This window comes from Aricia agestis, chromosome 15 (assembly GCF_905147365.1).
Source record: "Aricia agestis chromosome 15, ilAriAges1.1, whole genome shotgun sequence".
NCBI lineage: Eukaryota > Metazoa > Arthropoda > Insecta > Lepidoptera > Lycaenidae > Aricia > Aricia agestis.
This window is the reverse complement of record NC_056420.1, coordinates 14,263,431-14,283,308: the sequence shown is the minus strand read 5'-3', so window position 1 is coordinate 14,283,308 and position 19,878 is coordinate 14,263,431. Positions and strand designations below refer to the sequence as shown.

The 19,878-nt window shown below is 38.7% G+C and overlaps 2 protein-coding genes across 3 annotated transcripts in view; one reads left to right on the top strand and one right to left on the bottom strand.

Annotated features, from left to right (window-relative positions):
* Nucleotides 1-276: 276 nt before the first annotated feature.
* On the top strand, nucleotides 277-2,790 carry LOC121734351 (vacuolar protein sorting-associated protein 33B). 2 transcript variants are annotated; one of them, XM_042124886.1, is made up of 2 exons: nucleotides 277-335; nucleotides 1,004-2,790. In XM_042124886.1, the coding sequence occupies exon 2, from the start codon at nucleotides 1,032-1,034 to the stop codon at nucleotides 2,772-2,774; it is 1,743 nt and encodes a 580-aa protein (XP_041980820.1). In that variant the 5' UTR covers nucleotides 277-335; nucleotides 1,004-1,031; the 3' UTR covers nucleotides 2,775-2,790. The 2 variants fall into 2 exon arrangements, with proteins under 2 accessions (XP_041980820.1, XP_041980819.1); XM_042124885.1 differs by lacking the exon at nucleotides 277-335 and adding an exon at nucleotides 350-576.
* Nucleotides 2,791-7,819: 5,029 nt separating this feature from the next.
* The window catches only part of LOC121734350 (phosphatidylinositol 3-kinase catalytic subunit type 3), a 46,843-nt gene continuing 34,784 nt past the window's right edge, over nucleotides 7,820-19,878 (bottom strand). Inside the window, exons 11-19 of the mRNA XM_042124884.1 lie at nucleotides 19,078-19,161; nucleotides 17,961-18,048; nucleotides 17,394-17,625; nucleotides 16,861-17,034; nucleotides 14,677-14,849; nucleotides 13,703-13,941; nucleotides 12,888-13,101; nucleotides 9,335-9,442; nucleotides 7,820-8,397 (exon numbers count right to left, since the gene is read on the bottom strand). Of these exons, the coding sequence (XP_041980818.1) occupies nucleotides 8,274-8,397; nucleotides 9,335-9,442; nucleotides 12,888-13,101; nucleotides 13,703-13,941; nucleotides 14,677-14,849; nucleotides 16,861-17,034; nucleotides 17,394-17,625; nucleotides 17,961-18,048; nucleotides 19,078-19,161 (1,436 nt within the window). The 3' untranslated portion in view covers nucleotides 7,820-8,273. The remainder of the gene's footprint in view (nucleotides 8,398-9,334; nucleotides 9,443-12,887; nucleotides 13,102-13,702; nucleotides 13,942-14,676; nucleotides 14,850-16,860; nucleotides 17,035-17,393; nucleotides 17,626-17,960; nucleotides 18,049-19,077; nucleotides 19,162-19,878) is intronic.

Genomic DNA, 19,878 nt, shown 5'->3' with positions numbered 1-19,878 from the left:
TTCCAACAAATATTATTATTGCGGTGACTTTTTCTAGTTTTCTGTTTTCATTCTGTAATCTGAATATATATAATATTGGAAGTTATATATTTTTAAGGCTTTATTAAGGGCTCGATTGGGTAATTTGTATTTATTTTTCTCATTTTTTTACTTGACAAAAATCCAAATATAAATTATGTGTCATGTGTGCACAGTGCATCGTCGTTTCGCCATATAAAAAACCAATGACATTTCTGACATGTGTCAATACGTCAATGTCAAAGAGGAAGAAGTAAAATGAAAATATTTTATTTACATTTTACGGTTTTTGTTTACTACAAATGCTAACAAAATAGGTATGTAATGAATTTAAATTGTGTGATTACAATTGATCAAAATAGTGTGTTTGAGTGCAATTACATTTAGAACGTATTTCATAATGGATCATCCACTTTCTATGAAGCTAGCATCTCTCAACCTAATATCTCAAAAAAAATTGGAGAGTATTCTTGCTTTGTGTGGAGAAAAGTTTGATTTAATTATTGATCCAGCTCTTATTAAACCTCTAGAGAGAATCTGCGGAGTAAATTGGTTGAAGTAAGTTCTGGCAAGTTGTTTTTTTATGGCATTTCTTAGAAGCTTTTAATTTTAAAATAATATCAACAAACTACTTATAACAAGATTCAACATTTGTGGGATACATAGGATTGCTAGGTCACACAACTGCTGGATTGTCTAGTCTAGATAAACCAGCAAAAATCTTCAATATTCTATTTGTGTGTGCTCATCTACAATCAATGATCTTCTCTGAAGAAAATCCAGATAAGCAATTTATCTTGACCTTAAGCGTGATAAAAAGTCTGTGCCTGCCTTTATCAGGACAATTCACAACTCCATTAGATTCCAAATTTTTTCTCTTTCTCTTTACTTCTTTTCTTTTCAAGATTATTGCTTGGTTTACTTTCAAGATTTTAGTTTATTACAGAGCTATATTTCTTATTCATATTTCAATGGTTTGTTACAGACAACATGGCATTGATAAGATTTATAAAATGGATCCGCAGTTGGGACCTACAGCAAACCTAAACAAACTGTACTTCATACCGGCCAGCATCCTAAAGTACAAATGTGTTTTAGACCACATTTCCTCTCTCATAAGCCAAAATGCATCTCTCTCCGATGGGAACTATTTCAACATTATAATTGTTCCAAAAGTTGTGGCATCGTATGATCTGATGTTGGAGAATAAAGGTTTGTATGGAATTGTAAAGCTTCACTCCTTCACATGGGAATTTATGAACCTGGATGAGAGGATTTTGAGTTTGGAACTCCCATTTTTATTCAAGCAACTTTTTACTGAACAGAACCAGTCCTTGCTATCGAGCATATCAATGTCATTATGGAGTTTGTTTCATGTGGTAGGCCGGCCAAAATGCATTCTGTCAGTAGGTAAAATGTCCAGTAGCATACTGGATTTACTAGAGATTTATAATGAGAGTTATGATAGAGATTTCATCACGGAGAATGCACAAGATATTGGAGCAATGGTGGTCATAGACAGAGACCAAGATTATGCTTCCGGACTGCTAACTCCGGCTACATACAGCGGTCTACTGAGCGAAATCTTCGATATAACCTGTGGGTACCTAGATCTAAACGTCAAGGAGACAATGTATAAGAAAGGCAAGCTCAACTTAATACCTCAAGAGGAATGTCCAACAAAAAACACTTTAATGACTTTAGACAGCTCCTTAGATAACTTATATGGTGAAATAAAACATAGGCATTTCTCTGAAGTGTTGAGTGTGTTGAGTTCAAAAGCTAAACTGTTGAAGAATGAGGACATTAAGGCCTTGGGTATACAGGAGATGAAACACTTTGTGGCAACTAAATTGCAGCAGGTAACACTGTTCAAACAGAATCTAGTCAATCACGTCCTAGCCTCCGAAACAATTATATCGGAGATGAACAATAAATTTGAGAACCTCACACTTACTGAGAGTGACATGTTAAACAATAGAAACAAGAAGTCAAATTTTGCCTATGTTGATGAAAATTTTGGCACAGACATCCACATTTACAACAGCCTAAGATTAATGTGTTTATTAAGTCTTACACAGGGTCTGTCATATGACGAATACAATACGCTAGTCAGCAAATATTTAGTGGCGTTCGGATACAAGTTTTTGTATGTATTTAATAACTTAGTCAGCGCTGGCTTGTTGATTCAGCCTTCCAGCCCCAAGCTGTCTTTATCGAATCTCGGTAACTTAACTTCGCAGTTGCCAAAATGGCAGAACAGTTTTCAGTCAGTTGCAAACAAGTTAAAGCAGTTATCGACACAATCTGACGATGGGAAGTCGCCAAATTACGTGTTTAACGGCGGGTACACTCCTCTAGTCGCAATACTGTGCAATGCGTTGCTAACTTCGGACAATCTGATCGAAGTCCTCGGTAAACTCTCAGCACTGAACGATTTGAAAGTCGGCGGGAAGGTCATAGATAAATACAAAGTAGGTTTGGAGACTTTGAATGAGAAATTATCGAATTTAAACCTACAGAGCTTGGAATTCGGTTACAAAGACGCTAGGACATTGTTGAAGCAACTGAAAGAAAGTAAACAAAATGATTTTGTGTTGAAGCCTAGAACGATATTAGTGTATGTTGTTGGCGGGGTCACTTATGCAGAAATCGCCGCTTGTAGTGTCATAGAGACAGTTACTGCGAGCAAAATATACATGGCTAGTGATTGTGTTCTAAATGGAAGCAATTTGATTGCTGCAAACATGTTTTAAATATTCCATATAATATGTATATTTTATTCTGAATGTTACATAATATAACATACTTATAGCTTTCATGAAAGCTTCTCTGTTAGCTCGATTTAAAATTTAAATATGATAAAATATTAGTCAATAACGCCTCTAGTACACCGACGCTGCAAAACGCGGAACAGCGGATTTACTGTCTCACCCGCTACATGACAGTGTGTTATATTGCATCTCGCTCTATTTCTGTTTCGCAGAGTTTTCGCGTTTCGCTGCGTCGTTGTACTAGAGGCGTAATCTATACTAATATTATAAATGCGAAAGTATCTCTGTCTGTCTGTCTGTCTGTCTGTCTGTCTCGCTTTCACGCCAAAACTACTGAACCGATTGCAATGAAATTTTGTACACAGTTATTCTAGAGTCTGAGAAAGGACATAGGCTACATTTTGATGTGGGAAAATATCTTATTTCCATGAAAATATCGATGAAAATTACTTCGCATTGCGCGTGGCCAGTGCTCATCCCGGGGGTCCTGGGTTCGAGTCCCGCAGGCGGAACAAAAAGTTTTCAATGTTCCTGGGTCTTGGATGTGTATTAAAATAATATTTCAAAAATCTTAAATATATTTTATGTATGTATAATATTATAAAAAATCCAGAAATATATCGACGCGATGCAATGAACATTTTAGTTCTAATACGATTCAACAGATGGCGCTTTTTTTTTTTACTTCGTTGGAACATAAAACTAATCATACTTATTAGTTATTATGTTTTTGTTTATAGTTTTTAATACGTTAGAATATTATGTTTAATAATATTATCACTTGCTATAATAATAATCAATGTATCTTATCTTATAGAACTCCTACTGCATTTCTAAGGAGTTCGAGTGTGTTGTGTTGGCCTATATTCCATCCAGAAAATATATCAATGCAATCAACATTTTAATTCTAATATATGAAAACAGATGGCGCTTTATTTTTTACTTCATTATTATAACAGAACTAATCATACCTACTTTATTATATATTATTGTTTTTATTCATAACTAGCTGTTGCCCGCGACTTCGTCCGCGTGGACTTTAGTTTATAGCGCGCGGTGTCAACAAAATTTGTGTCAAATTTAAAAACTTTTTAAAACCCTGGTAACTGGTAAGTGGTACCCCTCTTAGGGCCGCGCTACACCGGAATGGCAGCGCTGAAAGTGCTCGCCTCGCCGCTGCCATTCCGGTGTAGCGCGGCCCTTAATTAATCAAAATACCCAAAAACAGCTGTGCAGTGTGCACATAATCTGTACTAATATTATGAATGCGAAAGTATCTCTGTCTGTCTGTCTGTCTGTCAGTCTCGCTTTCACGCCAAACGCCAAAACTACCGAACCGATCGTAATGAAATTTTGTATACTGATAGTCTAAAGCCTGAGAAAGGACATAGGCTACTTTTTTACTGGAAAAAAGGGTTGTAAGGGTCGTAAATTTGTTCAAAAAATTCATAATAGATGGCGCCGTGCGTCTTCTACATCGCGCTGACGCTTGCTCAAAAGTCTTTCTATAAGAGGTGGTATCATCTTACAATTAAGTCTCGATTTTTTTCGATTGTTATATCTATTCTACGGTATTAAATAACGCAGTACTTTATCTGTGCAGGCAGTGACGTAACCTTAAGACCAAATTTCACCAACGACTGTTAAAGTTAATGCTCGAATTAGTATCACGTTAGCTGTTTTGTTTTTCATATGAATGAAAGAGAAGACAGGATATTTTAACAAGCTGTTAACACTAACAGACGTTGGTGAAATTGGGGCTAAACCTATCAATGATAAATAGTTTATGGGTAAAGTTGTGTAATTGGGGGGCTAAATAAGCTTTAAAATTTGGCATAATATATAAAGTTTAACATACAAAAATGAAGTACTTATTGTTTGCACACTGCACAGCTGTATTGATTTAAGGGGTACCAGGGTTTTTTTATAAAAGCTTTTGACACCAATTTTGTTGACATCGCGCGCTATAAACTGAAGTCCACGCGGACGAAGTCGCGGGCAACAGCTAGTAATATGATAAAAATATAGTCTATGCATAAGAATTAGATTCTGTTGCAATAGCTTTCATTCAAAATCACTTTTTGCATGACATATTTTTAAGAAATGGTAAAGAAATAAAAACACTATTGTATAAAAATAATTTATTTTAAGTAGGTTAAATATCACAGTAAAAAATATAAAATTTTACTCATCTTTGATACAATTTTAGCCAATTTTTATTCCTTAACAGAAATAAAATTTTTGTATTATATTCTTATTACAAACAAAAAACCCTGGGTTTTTATTATTAAAACCCAGTAATTTTTTAAATCTTTGACTGAGCCCAATCACAGCTTCTTGTAATATATTATTACAATGCTGCAATGCCAAAAATATTTTATAATATAGTATAAAACATCATGCAACTTACAATTATTTCCATGCAATCAAAATCTACATTAACTATTTAAAACTAATAAATTATTTAATTTATATTTAATAATAATAATTGTAGTATATTGATATGCAATTATGCATACTAGCAAAATGAGGAAAAAATCTAAATAATCCAACAAAATTAAAGCTACCACCCAAATGAGAATAAAGCTAAGTTCTGATTTAAATACCAAGGTGGCGCCAGCAGAGTAGACAAAACTAAGGAATACCTCGACTTGAAACAAACGGGCGAATATACGCGAGTTGGGCGCGATTGTCACCTTCACATGTTGAAGGTGCCGGTTGACAGTGGACGACATGAAGCAACCGCTGACGACCTGTCGTCGCAAATACCCTGCGTAGCTAGCGACACGAAGCTAGCGACACATTCAAAGAAATACATAGAAATGTTGCAACTGTATGTATGTATAGCTTTCAACTTGTACCTGGCTGCGTTTCCACCAGAGATTTGTTGCGAGGAATGTGTTTTTAAGGTCCAATAGAATCGCTGCCCTCGGCGAAGTCACGTCAATGAAGCGATTTTATTGGTTCTCAAAAACACATTCCTCGCAACCAGGGCCGTAGCTAGGGGGGGGGCATAGTGGGGCAATGCCCTACCTTAAAATCACAATGCCCTACCTTAAAAATACCAATAATCGGCCAAGTGCGAGTCGGACCCGCGCACGAAGGGTTATACCGCGCACGTACCGTTATAGAGCAAAAATAGTATGGGACCTACCTACCTACCTAACCCTTAATTATTTTTTTTTACTTTTATTATTATTTATTAAATTACATATATTATTAAGGCCTTTGTGAAAATTTCAAGTGCCTACCTGTTGTCATCATTGATAGTTAAGCAAAAAATGTTAGAAAAATCACGTTTGTTGTATGGGAGCCCTCCTTAAATATTTAATTTATTTTGTTTTTAGTATTTGTTGTTATAGCGGCAACAGAAATACATAATCTGTGAAAATTTCATTTCTCTAGCTATTACCGTTCTTGAGTTACAGCCTGGAAACAGACGGACAGACGGACAGACATCGAAGTCTCAGTAATAGGGTCCCGTTTTTACCCTTTGGGTACGGAACCCTAAAAAGGAAGACCTAAAGGACTTGCATTACAGGTATAAGACAACAGAAATATACTTTATTCTTATATAAACTATACATTATATAGTTAAGATTTTTATTATACCTTTAAAAACTTTTTGTTCCGTTGGCAGGATTCGAACCCGCGACCCCCGGATTAAGCTGCCACACGCCCAACCATTGGGCCACAGAAGTCGTCGATAATAATTCTTTGTTCTGTGTATAGATGGCATTTGAATCACGATTACATGAAGCGATGCGTCCATTTAATTATAATCTTAATGAAAAAAAAGATGTAGTACTGCAGTGTGCGAGTCCACATTTTCAACTTTAATTAACTGCAATTAATAGGCCTCAAAGACTGTCAATGGGTCACGAAAGAATGGCTGGTATGGTATTTCTGGCCTTTGAAAAAAAAAGAACAAAATAAGTTGATCTGAACGAAGTTCTTCGCATTTTTAATAATATGGCGAATCGTAGAATTCAGCTGTTTTAAATATTTTATGTTATTTTATTATTAATTATTATTTTAATAAGTTTGCAGAAACAATAATAATCTAAATATATTTTTAGTCGTATCTATTGACTCGTATCACCCAACCCAACAATTAATTATTATTTCCTCACTCTCACTCACACGTGGATCGCTACATCCAGAAGTTTAACCATATTGTTCGCTTGTTCTTCGTAATTGAGGATTTAATAATATGTAGTTCTTAGATATAGTGCTCATGCTTTGTCACAGAATTTTTTTAAGTATCTAAGAATAACTATTGAATGAATTGAATACATCATTGACCTAGAGATAAATCAAAACAACAAATACTAAAAACAAAATAAAATCAATATTTAAGGATTCGTGCTTTTTGGCCTTTTTTGCTGTATATTGATATTAATGGCAACAGTAGGCACTGGACATTTTTGCGAAATCACTTAATTAGTTAATAATACAATTAAAATAACATTTATATTTAAAGGGGGCTCAATTACAAAAAACACAATTTTGGCCTATTTTTTATCTATAACGGTACGAAACCCTTCGTGCACGAATCCGACTCGCACTTGACCGATTTTTTTTGCTTCCGCCCTACCTGTAACCGACGCTGCCCTACCTCAAATTTGACTCTAGCTACAGCCCTGCTCGCAACACATCTCTGGTGGAAACGCAGACTAACGCATTAGTACGGCGCGAGCCCACCAATATGACATACTATGTCAAATGTATAAGTTTCAAGATTTTTTCCAAAGAATTCTATTTAAACCATAAAGTTAATATACCTAGCGGAATAGAGCAACAATCTCGAGCTGTCAAACGAAACCGAAATTGGTTTCATCTGTGTGTAAAAATATGTGTATGTACTATGTACTTACACAGGCATGACTGAACATGATTTCTATGAGATTAAATTGTCAATGTGCGGCACGTGCCGACTGGACGTCAAAAAAAGAGTGCTTCTGTTATGTATCACACGTCTCTTTTTACCACGCAGTGTTACTGATAGTGACATCTCTCTTGCTCAGGCCTTTGTTTCTCTATTCCGCTAGGTATATTAACTTTATGATTTAAACTTAAATTGTCTTTGATTTCTTCTGAGTCGGCCTACTCGTTAGTTCTGTTTACTATGGCGCGGGCGCCAGTGTGACTGGATTCTGACGATGGAACCATGTAAACATTTCCAGCGTTGTGTCAATGGTGCCTGTTACTGTATCAATGTGAATGAACACTAAATAAAAAAACGGTGCTATGTAACAAAATTGAGTCTAGATTTGCTGATAGAACTTAGTTGAATTAACTCTAAAAACGTTTGTCTCAGTTCCACTATTTTTATATAATATTGTAGATTCACATAATTTGAACCCTATTGCTATGGTAATAAAGTCGAAGTGATACAACATCGTATCAGCTAGTGTCGTAAACTTCCTATTTTGAACCCTACAACTGCAGTAATAAAATCGGAATTCGCATTTTGTGTCATCACTTGCGCCAGTACTGCGCGAATTTGTGCAGCTGCTCCACTAGGTGCGCCATGACGGCCGTCACAGACATATCGAGGAGATTTTGGAGATAGTGCACAGCCTCCTCGTCGCCCAGGTCTAGCCTGAAAAAGTAATGAAATATCTTTGGTGAAGTTGACACTATTCTTAAGTATTATTATAGAGAGTAGATGGAGGAGAACTATCTCTGTATGTAAAAAGTGTCTGCTGAAATGCGTTAAATAAGGGTGGCGCTACAGTAGCAACAGGGTAAATTTTAAATCATTTAAGAGCTTTTATTTCAGCTATTTTAGGTTATATTTTTCAAAATATATTGGTATTAACCCAGTAATTCTGTGACTCGGTTATTCGGCTAACTTCAATTTATATTTTGTCAACTGGACACTTTTTCAAATATCCCCCATATAAGATAGTTCTCCTCCATCTACCCTCCATAGTATTATGCCGAGGCGTTTGTCTATGGTGTCTCACTCTTTAAATTTCTGCGCAGCCCTTAAACACCTCACCATAGATTAGGGCCCTAGCTCTAGCCCACGGCTACTTTTTGTAGCGTTATTATCGCGCGTTTCCATCGCTACAGTCGCGAAGTCGCTAGCTGTGTACCCTAGCACATGGGGCGCGAATCCATCGTTTCAAAGTCGTCGTGTTCTAGGGCCCCTTACTCGTTCCCAGAGTGGGTCACAACTCACGATGCACAAAACGCTCCGTGCATCGTGACACCAGAGAAGGCATGCCCCAAGTGGGGCCTCTGTCGGCCTGCGGGGCGAGAAGCGCCCCCAAATGTGTGTGGTCTGACAAAGGTCGGACGGCCACTGATGGAGTTGCGGTGGGTGTGTCGTGCCCGTCACCCGTGGCTTCGTCTTGGGTGGCGAGAGGAGCGTCGTAGAGTGGGTAGGGTTGCGGCACATACCATCTTCGCCGCGATGAGCCCCACATATCCGCAGCGGGAGTCCCCATCCCCTGCGTCGAATGCGTTAATGCATTTCTCTGCGTGACAAAAAAAAGGGCCCTTACTTGTCTTAGACATACCAGCGGACATACCTGAGTTTATCCTGCACCTTCTTGACGGCCTTGTCGGGCTCTAGCGCGATGTCGGGCACCGACGCGTCCACCATCAGCGAGAACAGATTCAGCATGAGGCTCGCGTGTCTGTAGAGGAAGCGGTATATTGATAACTAGCTGTTGCCCGCGACTTCGTCCGCGTCAGCAAAATGAAGTGAAACATATCCTCCTCCTTTTCGGAAGTCGGTTAAAAAGTAGCCTAAGTTATTCCTTACTACATCAGCTATGTGCCTAAAAAAGTCCCGTCAAAATCGCTCCAGCCATTTCAGAGATTAGCCGGAACAAACAGACAGACAGACATACAGACAAAAACTATAAAAAATGTTGTTTTGGTGTATGTACCCTATATACATTCATTTTAAGTAGTAAAAAACCGTTCCTTTAATATTACAAACCACTCCAATTTTATTTATATGTATAGAATAGATGTATAGATGGATGTTATGTACTATCAGAGAAGTTGATTCATATACAGATTACGGACGTGCGTAATTTGGTCGGGTTATGTCAAACCCAGCCGACAGATCGCGACTAATATTGAATTGACAAACCAACCAAACGGCGTAGGTCCGTAAACTGCCTATGAATTAATTTATTCGATGGTACTTTAGGGTTTGTATGTGACCCTTATATAGGTTACTTTTTTTCAAATTCATCACGTTGGGCCATTTCTCATAGAACCATAGAAGTCAAAAGTAACTCTTAGGGAGATCGCAGACGGCACACTTTTTGTGTGATCGAGTCTGTCGTCGAAAAAGTGTGCCGTCTGCGATCTCCCTTACAGCGCTGCTATTTTCACAGTGAACTCAATACAAAAAGGGACATACAACACATACTTATAGTCTGTCAAAAAAGTAAAGAAATTAAAAAGTGGCAACATCGTAGTGTCATCCCTTTTTTCTTCGATTGATTTGAAAGGGATGACACTACGATGTTTTTTCTTAGATTGATTTGAAAAGGATGACACTACGATGTTGCCACTTTTTAATTTCTTCACTTTTTTGACAGACTATACAAACCCTAAAGTAATATCACTTCGGTTTTTTTACAAGCTTTTTAAGATAAATACATACTGATAAATATTGAGACGTTTAGTATATTTAGTACTACTGTTGTCCATTGCACCCGTGCGATGCGTCACATTTTTAAATTCCCACCTAAAGCTGATCGCATATTAATTGATATGCTCGGGCCGCACCTGCGTAGTGCTTTGTGCTTAAAACGATACCATTGGACGATCTGCGTGTATCGTCTCCTAGCACGAAGCTTGGTGACGATAGACGCATGTGCGGCCGCGGCATTAGCACCGCATAGTACACGAATTTTTTTTTAATGAAATAAGGGGGCAAACGAGCAAACGGGTCACCTGATGGAAAGCAACTTCCGTCGCCCATGGACACTCGCAGCATCAGGAGAGCTGCAGGTGCGTTGCCAACCTTTTAGAGGAATGGGGAAATAGCCCAACAAACATTTGACTGGTCGCCGCAACGTGCCAACTCTAACTTTTGATCGTATAAGCTGGTTGCCGCAACGTCGCTAAAACGTCGACATCACCAAGAAAAGGCCCATTTTACACGACTCAATGACGTATACAAGTCCTGTAGCCGTCGCATAACTTACTTTTTGGCCGTAAAGAAGTCATGTAGGGCATTTTTTGTCGGGAAGTGGTCGTGAAGAAGTCGTGAAGAAGTCGTGTAGCGCACTTTTTGTCGCGTTGTAGCGGTTTTCACCGCTGCTTCACGACATTCAATTGAGTAACTGTACGAAACTTGGTTGTAAAAGTGACTGGATAGTACCTATATTAAATTAATGAAATGCTGTCGGGAAGAAACTGACTGTCAAATTTATTGTTGGATGTAGTCTCAGCCATTTTATTTATTCTGTTGTGTGTTTACTTCGAAACTCAAGTTCAAGGGCTGTTGATCTGATGGGAAATAAATTTTATCGAGTTTTACGTGCTAGTTTTAAGTAAATAATAAATGCGCCAGTGAGATTTTTAAAATAAATGATATATCATTTAGTATTTTTAAAGAAAGTGCAAACAGTTACCTCTATACGATTCAAAGTGCAAAACGAGACTCCTAGATAACTTCTACACAACACGCGCTGTGTCAATTCGCATAAACATTCCGCCATAGAATCGAGTTTAGGGTTCAGTTAAGTTATTAACAAGAGCCTAAAACCTTATCAATCTTTCTATACAGTTATTAGTTGATCAATGAGTAAAGAAATCAATCGTGATACAATGGATATTGATAAGTTTTTAAATAAATTAGATTTCATTACATTGATACGTATGAATTTAAAATGGCCATGGAAATCTACACATTTTGTACGCGCTGATCGGTGTTTTGGTTGCGGATTTTATATCAATAGCGCCGAATACCCTGCACATTTTATGCTAACTAAGGAAACTGTTCAATACATGATAAATTTTGATTTTTTCTGGTGTCCGAGTTGCGCTTTGTTTGCCATATACGATCATTACCCAGACGATGAATGTGATTTCTGTAATAATAAGCACTATCTGAGCTTGGATTACAATTAAGTTGCACGGAACTACTCTGCACGGAACTACTCTGCACAGAACTACTCTGCACAGAACTTATAAAATTTTGTACGGAACCATCTCCAGTTGTATTATAATTAGCTTGCCATGTACCTTTATTCGATATGATGCAATTAGAGGAAAGGAATGATGCATAGTTCTTTTTTACTTTTCTCTTAAAGTTTCCGCTCTTTTTTACACTAGCCTTTTTCTACACTAGCCTTTTATTTTTACAAAGAAACAAATGAATGGCGGTGATTGTAGACTTTGGTGAATTTTTTAACTCTTATACTACATTCCGTCACGTAAAGGTCGTAAAGAGGGGTTCAAATTCACTGAATGACGTGTAAGAGTATTTTATAAAACTCTTATACTATTGTCGTGTAAAGGTAGTATTCGCAACACTAATACGATGAAGGTCAGCGTAAAAGTCGCATAGACGTTTCTTATACCACCACACTGGTTACACGACTGAATGTAGTGTAATAGTCGTATAAATCAGTCGTAAAGACGTTTCTACGACGTTCTTACACGACAACTAGTCGTATAACTATTGGAGGCGCTATGTCGGGTAACAGCATAAAACGACTTCTTTGCGACGTTTAGACAACTATGAATCGCGTAATTTCTTCTTACTCGACTGAAATGTTTGTTGGGAGGGGAGGGTAGGGATGGGAAGGGAAGAGAATAGGGGAGGGTAGGGAAGGGATAGGGGATTGGGCCTCTGGTAAACTCACTCACTCGGCGAAACACAGCGCAAGCGTAGTTTCACGCCGGTTTTCTGTGAGAACGTGGTATTTCTCCGGTCGAGCCGGCCCATTCGTTCCGAAGTATGGCTCTCCCACGTATAAAATATGAAATGCGGCGCGTGCGGTGCGAACGAATGTGCGAGGTTTCACATCATTTCATACAACGAATTCTAAAATGCGGCGCGTTGCGCGCTGATAAATATTCGATCATCTTTATAAAAATACAAAAACATACCTTCTCAAATGCAAAAACGCCGTGTAGCACTGCTTTCTGAACTCATGGTAGTGTTCCGAGGCGACTCCACCCATGGCCTCCACCATTTCCTTGCTGAGTTTCATCGGCGGTGGTAGCGGCTTGGGATCGCGGCCGAGGATGTAGCCGAAGTCGATGTGGAATAGCGCCCCGGCGGGCGTGAGGAGCAGGTTGTCTAAGTGCCGGTCACCGACACCTGAAGAATGTTAGAATCGTAAGACGAGCTTAGGTAAAAGAAACCATACAAAGTAAAACAATGTAAAGTAGTAAGAAATAAATAAAGCAAACAATTGTCCTTTCCCAAGGGGGAATAAGAGGTCCCAAATACTAAACTGTAAATCGCTATTTGCAAAACAAATGAGAGTAAAAGGAAAGCAGATACCCACGCGAGTAAAAGAGAAAGCTTTCATTTTCAAAAGTTGTCCCGGACTCCAATATCAAAATGCATGTATTGTCCAGGAGTTTCGACATTGGATTTACGACTTTACTACAAAGAAAGTGAATTCATGTTGCAACAAATACTTTTTTACCTAATTGCAGGGCCTATGCTTAAGTTATTACGACGCGCGACGTTTCATCGTCGTTTAGATAACCCATCAATCCCCAAGCGGCAGCCGGCTGCCGCATAACAATTGAAAATATATTGTGTCTGTGATACCTATGATGGAGGTGCTACTGTTTTATGTTATGTACATAGAATGTTCTTAATTATAGGATTCGGACTTGATAGTAGTTTTATTAACAATGGATTAAAATAACTGAAAACCGTTTCCCGGATTTTCTCAACTACAACTCACCCAGCAAATACGTAATAACGCAGTATCCGGCGCAGCTCCTGACGTACGTATCCATGACATCCGGTCGTATACCGTAAGGCGCGGCGGGACACGGCGCCATCTTGCGGAGGTAGTTCTGTATGGAGCCCGCGCTCGCTAGCGCCTCGGCCACAGTCACAGACTCTATGAACTGTAGGAAGCCGTGCTTGGAGCTTGTCGCGAGTACTTTGTACGGCGTGAGTTTGAGATCTAGGTTCTCTCTGAAAAAAAATGTCTATGGTAAAAATTTATGATTGTAAAATGTTGTCTATGATAAGCACCATAGACAACATTTTAAAATCATAAACTACAGTGTGTAACAAAAATAAGTCATAATACTTTAGGGTGTGTACGTGTTCCTTGTAGAGTTCACTGTGAAAGTAGCAGCGCTGAAAGACGACTTTTTTTTCACTTTTGTATGGGCAAGGGCCCGAGCGTCACGAGTTTCCCCATACAAAAGTGAAAAAAAAATTTAGTCTTTCAGCGCTGCTACTTTCACAGTGAACTCTCCACAAGGAATATGTACATTGTACACACCTACACCGGCCTAAAGTATTATCACTTATTTTTGATACACCCCGTATAACTCAGAATTCTTTAGTCTCACATATTGATGAATAATGTAACACTATTTAAAGAACTGGTGTGAGTCGAATGTAGTCGACACTCACCAGTGACAATACTACATAATATTATATGGATAAGCGGCATATTATAAGTAGGTAACGTAATTTAATACAAACAACATTTCCCGAAAACTTTTAACGCACACTCGCACTAGCGTATTCCGCATCGAATTTGGAGGATATGCGTTATGAGTTATAACAAACTATTTATATCTTTTCTATGCCAGAACATCTTTACGTGACTATAATACCTTCGTATAAAATATGAGGTATTGACTATAACATTTTCGCCGTTTGTCTATGGTCACACATGGCACACACCCCACATACCTTCTTAGCAGCTTGTCCATGAGGGTAATCATCTGTAATATAAGCTGGTCCTGCCTCAAGTCGTCACCGTGCTTGAATATCGCCTCGTACTCCGACCCCTCTGTCGTCAAGAATGTGAGCTTGCACGGCATCAGCGCTGACTTGAAGAGGATGGCTTTCTTCGCGACTATACCCTGTAAAGAGAATAAAAAGATAATCTTAGGTAGATAGCGTTAAGAAGCAGAAAAGTATGCGCACAAATCTCAAATCGACCATGACGAGATGACTTGTGAAATGTGAATACACTAAAGCTAAGTACTCGCATACGGTTTTGCTCGATAGTTTTACTCCAAATCGAGCAATAACCACCGTGTGGACCGCAAAACTGACAGCTGGAAGGCTCGCTTCGAGCCGGCTCGATGGAATTAAATATGTTAAATAAGTCATTTCCTTCGATTCGGAGTAAAACTATCGAGCAAAACCGTATGTGAGTACTTAGCATAAGGGTGGGTTACACCAACTTCCTTTAACTATAACAAGGTGTCAAATTAACTGTCAAATCTCTGGTTAAACCCCGCGTTCCAGATGACGTTAGAAACGCTCACGCTCAAGACCGTAGTTTTTCCCGTTCCATTAGCATGTGAGCGTCAGCGATACAAACCCAAGTGGAACGGATTATGGATCGTTTGAGCGTTTTGAGAAAAGTTTAAAAAAAGAACTATAATTTTTTTTACACATAGGTACAATGAACCGAACTTGGATATTATGATCCTTTTCTTCAAGTCGTAAATAAAAGTAATTTTATTGTTTATAGTTACATTTATTTTACAAATAAAATACATAATATTATATTTGTTTGGTTTTTAGTATTACATTTTTTTACTTAAGTAATCATATTTTAATATAGTTAAACTTTTATTATATTTGAGTTTTCACATTGAATCATATTTTAATAACAAATCCACATACTTATTATATATATTGACTATAATTGTCACAATATACATATAAACGTTAGGTAACAATACCGCATAATGTTTAGTCAAGTACGAATAAATCAACAGGTATAGGAGAGATGAAAATTAGTATTAATTATTATAATATTTTATAAGAAATCATTTGACCTTTCATTTAAAACAATTCATTTTCCAATCAAAATATTTCATTAAATGTTATTTAATTTATTTAAGTAATATAAATATTATTTGTAATGAAATAACATAAAGTTTGTTTGTCTCTACTCTCTCCTGAAAACTTTCCGAACATGGCTTTAGCGATATAGTTACGTTAAAATTAAAAAAAAACTAGAACGCCCACTTAGACCCATCTTCGTCGAGGGTCGTTTTGAGCGAAAATGATGACGTCATGAGTGACGTCATAGCCGCGATCAAAACGACCCCGGTCGCCAAAGGGAACGGCAGAAGGGGACGTTTTGAGCGTTTTGGTCAAAATTAACGTCATCTGGAACGCAGCCAAAGTCAATAATGGACGCCATATTTGACAATAACCTTAGCCTTAACTATAACAACGCCTCTGGTGCAACCCACTCTAATTTCGTCATCGGCAAAATGGGATCGAAATGAAATGGGGGTCTCATGTAACGTTACGATACGTGTAACGTGTCGACGCGAGGGGAGGACGTACCAAAAGGAGGGAAAGATCTAAAACCTTCAAAACTACCTTACGTATTATAAATTCAGCACTCAATTTCACGAGTTATTTGAAACCGGTGGTGTTATTATTATAAACTACTAGACGTTCCATGCGGCTTTGCCCGCGTAAATTAGGAATTTCACAGACAAATTAGCCCACAAAAATAACCTATGATTCTTCACGTGGTCTACTTTTTATCTGTGCCAAATAACAAAAAAAATGCTCCAGTAGATCGTGAGATAAGCCCTTTCAAATAAATTTTCCCGTTTTTTCCACAATTTCCTCTGTTTTTTTGCTCCTATTAGTCTTAGCGTGATAAAACATAGCCTATAGCCCCTCGATATCTAACACTGAAAGAATTTTTCAAATCAGACCAGTAGTTCCTGAGATTAGCGCGTTCAAACAAACAAACTCTTCCGCTTTATAATATTAGTATAGATTGTAAAAATCTTAGTTACGTGTAAAAGTGTCTATAAAGTTGTGTTATTTAAATGAACATGGATATCCTTGTCGGTACACTAGAGTAATTATATAACTAAAGTCACTATTTACCTTAATAGTGACACTAGGGTCAAGCGGCAGCGGCATCGGCTCGAACGAGGTGAAGTTGAACTTGAACGCGTCCGCGTCCGCCAGCAGCGCCTGCAACCGCGCCGCCTTACGTGCGCGCGCGCCGGACTCGCGGGCCACCGCTCGCACCAACTTCACGAGCCGATCCACGAATGTCTGAGTGAGATAAAATATATAAACATATTCTGTAGAAAGAGAGAGATAGACACATGAAGGACAGCAGTGCTTCCTGTCGCACCGTCTTGCGGGCGCGTGCGCCACTTTCACGGGCGATTAATTTCCAAATTACATAATGTATAAAATACTATTGCATGTTCGCAGAACTACTTAAAACGAGCGAGCTAGCGGCTCCCGCTCGTCTTTACAATCGACAAGCAAATAACAGTACCTACGTCACTTGGTTGGGTTACGTCAATTCAATGTTAGGCATTACCTGTCGGCTAGGTTTGACGTAACCGACCAAATGACGTAGGTCCATCAACTGCCTTGGAATCAATTTCCTCGATGATACGCACCTGTTGTCGTGCGAGTGCGGCGCGCGTACGCACGGCGGCGGGCGGGCCCGCAGCCAGGCGTCGCGCGAGTGTACGCATCGCGGCGAGGTACATCGAGCGAGCTCGCGGCTCCCTCTCGTCTTCACACTCGACGAGCAGATACCAGTAGAGATAGTTGGCGACCCCGGCGTTGGAGCACGCGCGTGATATCAGGAAGCCGGCTAAGCTCGGTTCTTGTACTCCCTCTGCCTCGCTGTATACAACAAACGCCAAAAAATTGATAAAACGTCACACTTTATGCAGAGTCCTGCAAGGATTATTTCAGATAAGGTTATGTAAAACGATGTTCGTGCAATCCTCGTTTGCAACACACGTCCTTGTAATAGTAAGTCATTCGTACGACAGCTTTGATTTCATTCGAACGCTCCGTAAAATGCGTTATGTAATATAATTACAGCTAGTGTACAAAATAAAAATAAACAATCGGAGTAAGCCAAGTTTAGTGATAGTCCTCTAAAACTCTTTAACGAAATATTTTTCCTGAACAGTTGCATCTGTTCTTATCAATCAGTGAGTTAGATGACTCACATGGCGGTATCTGTGACGATGTCTGTAGACGCCGGTACAGCTGATTCGTCCTCCAGCCGGCTGCTAATAGAGTCCGTGCCTGACGCCACTGCAATATCAAAACTATAATGTAACACACTCTTCAACTTAAGGCACAGAATATATATTAGTAGGACCAACAGAATTCCCACTCGTGAAACCCGTTTAAAAAAATAAGAACTCATGCTACGATACTATAAAGTTCAAATTCCGACCGCGCAGTGCCAGGTGCCTACAATTATATTTGTCTACATGTGCGCTCTCTTTCTATCGCGTAAGAGGTACCCTTTCTGACGAAATCAAGATTGTCACCTTTTAGAAAATAAAACAATCTTCTTTTAATTACTATAGCTACTAATAGCAAACTTTTTATACTAATAATCAAATTTTAGTAACCCAACGTATATTTTATAATAGTTTTATATTCGATTATAGTGTAGGAGCTGGTCAAGATTTTTTTACAACTTAAACATAGTAACTTGTGTTTATTTATGTGTAGTATGCGGTTTGTTTGTAACAAATTGGTTTATTTGCTATGTTTGTGTATTTTTTTTAATCTTTTTTTGTATTTTAAAGTCTTAAATTACTTTATTGAAATATTTCTTTGACTTTTTACAATTGTTCATATTTATCAGATTAATAACGATTCTGTCACAGAGGTTAAATCAGTACGTGGATAATAATATATTTTTACGACGATATATTAATACGACGAAAAAATCTTGCGCGCGCGTCACCGCTGACTTGTGAGTCCCTTGTGGACTGCCCCTTTAAAGGGGTACTTACAGTTCGATACCTAAACGCGCGAGTGGGACAGGCCTGCTTCAGGTTGTTTGCGATAAGTTAGTCACGAATAAATTAAAGAACACGTTTTTTGTCTAGTTTAAGTTATGAAAGCAAAGTGATGATATTTTAACAAAAAGATATTAAAATCAACAACACTATAATATAATTAACACTATTCTATGTAATTCAGCAATATGCTACATAGATGGCGTTACTTGTATCTTTTACTGTTCGCGCTTTGCGGATATTTTATAGCCGCTGCATTTTCACTCTAAAAACATAACTGTTTTTATAGCGCAGTCGGTATACTTACTCGACAGCAAGCTGACCTCGCTCCCCCTGTTACTCTGTAGCAACTTCACTTCAGCTTCGCTGTGGCCGCTTACACGCGCGTACTCTGTAAAATTAGCAATCGAGTAAAGATTCGCTTACACGGGCAATAATTGCTCGGCGACACGAATCGAGCGATCTGGGGCAATTAGTTTTTTTTTTTTTTAATGAAATAAGGGGGCAAACGAGCAAACGGGTCACCTGATGGAAAGCAACTTCCGTCGCCCATGGACACTCGCAGCATCAGAAGAGCTGCAAGTGCGTTGCTGGCCTTTTAAGAGGGAATAGGGTAATAGGGGAGGGTAGGGAAGGAAAGGGAAGGGAATAGTTGAGGGTAGGGAAGGGAATAGGGTAGGGGTTAGGGGATTGGGCCTCCGGTAAACTCACTCACTCGGCGAAACACAGCGCAAGCGCTGTTTCACGCCGGTTTTCTGTGAGAACGTGGTATTTATCCGGTCGAGCCGGCCCATTCGTGCCGACGCATGGCTCTCTCACGTATAGTGGAGTGGAGCAATATGGAGAAATTTATTTCACATCGCTCAATGTCATATCGCTCAAATATTCAATGGCCACATCACTCAATATTGTATTGCGCAATATTGCTGCTTGTTGCCGCGAATTGCTTAATGTAGTCGTGACGTCAAAGTTGACGAGAATTGACTGGAGTTGAGCAATTTTAGTTGCACGTATAAGCGCACCAAACCAATCGTATTTATCCGTCAGATTTAGGCGATAGTCGACTAACAAATAGGGTTGCCATCACCCAAATTCCCTTCGCCGGTCA

What these genes read in the sequence shown, in the direction of transcription:
- LOC121734351 (XM_042124885.1), top strand. Translation starts at nt 419, where the DNA reads ATGGATCATCCACTTTCTATGAAGCTAGCATCTCTCAACCTAATATCT. An exon ending in TGCGGAGTAAATTGGTTGAA is followed by an intron (nt 577 to 1,003) that starts GTAAGTTCTGGC and finishes GGTTTGTTACAG; the next exon opens with ACAACATGGCATTGATAAGA.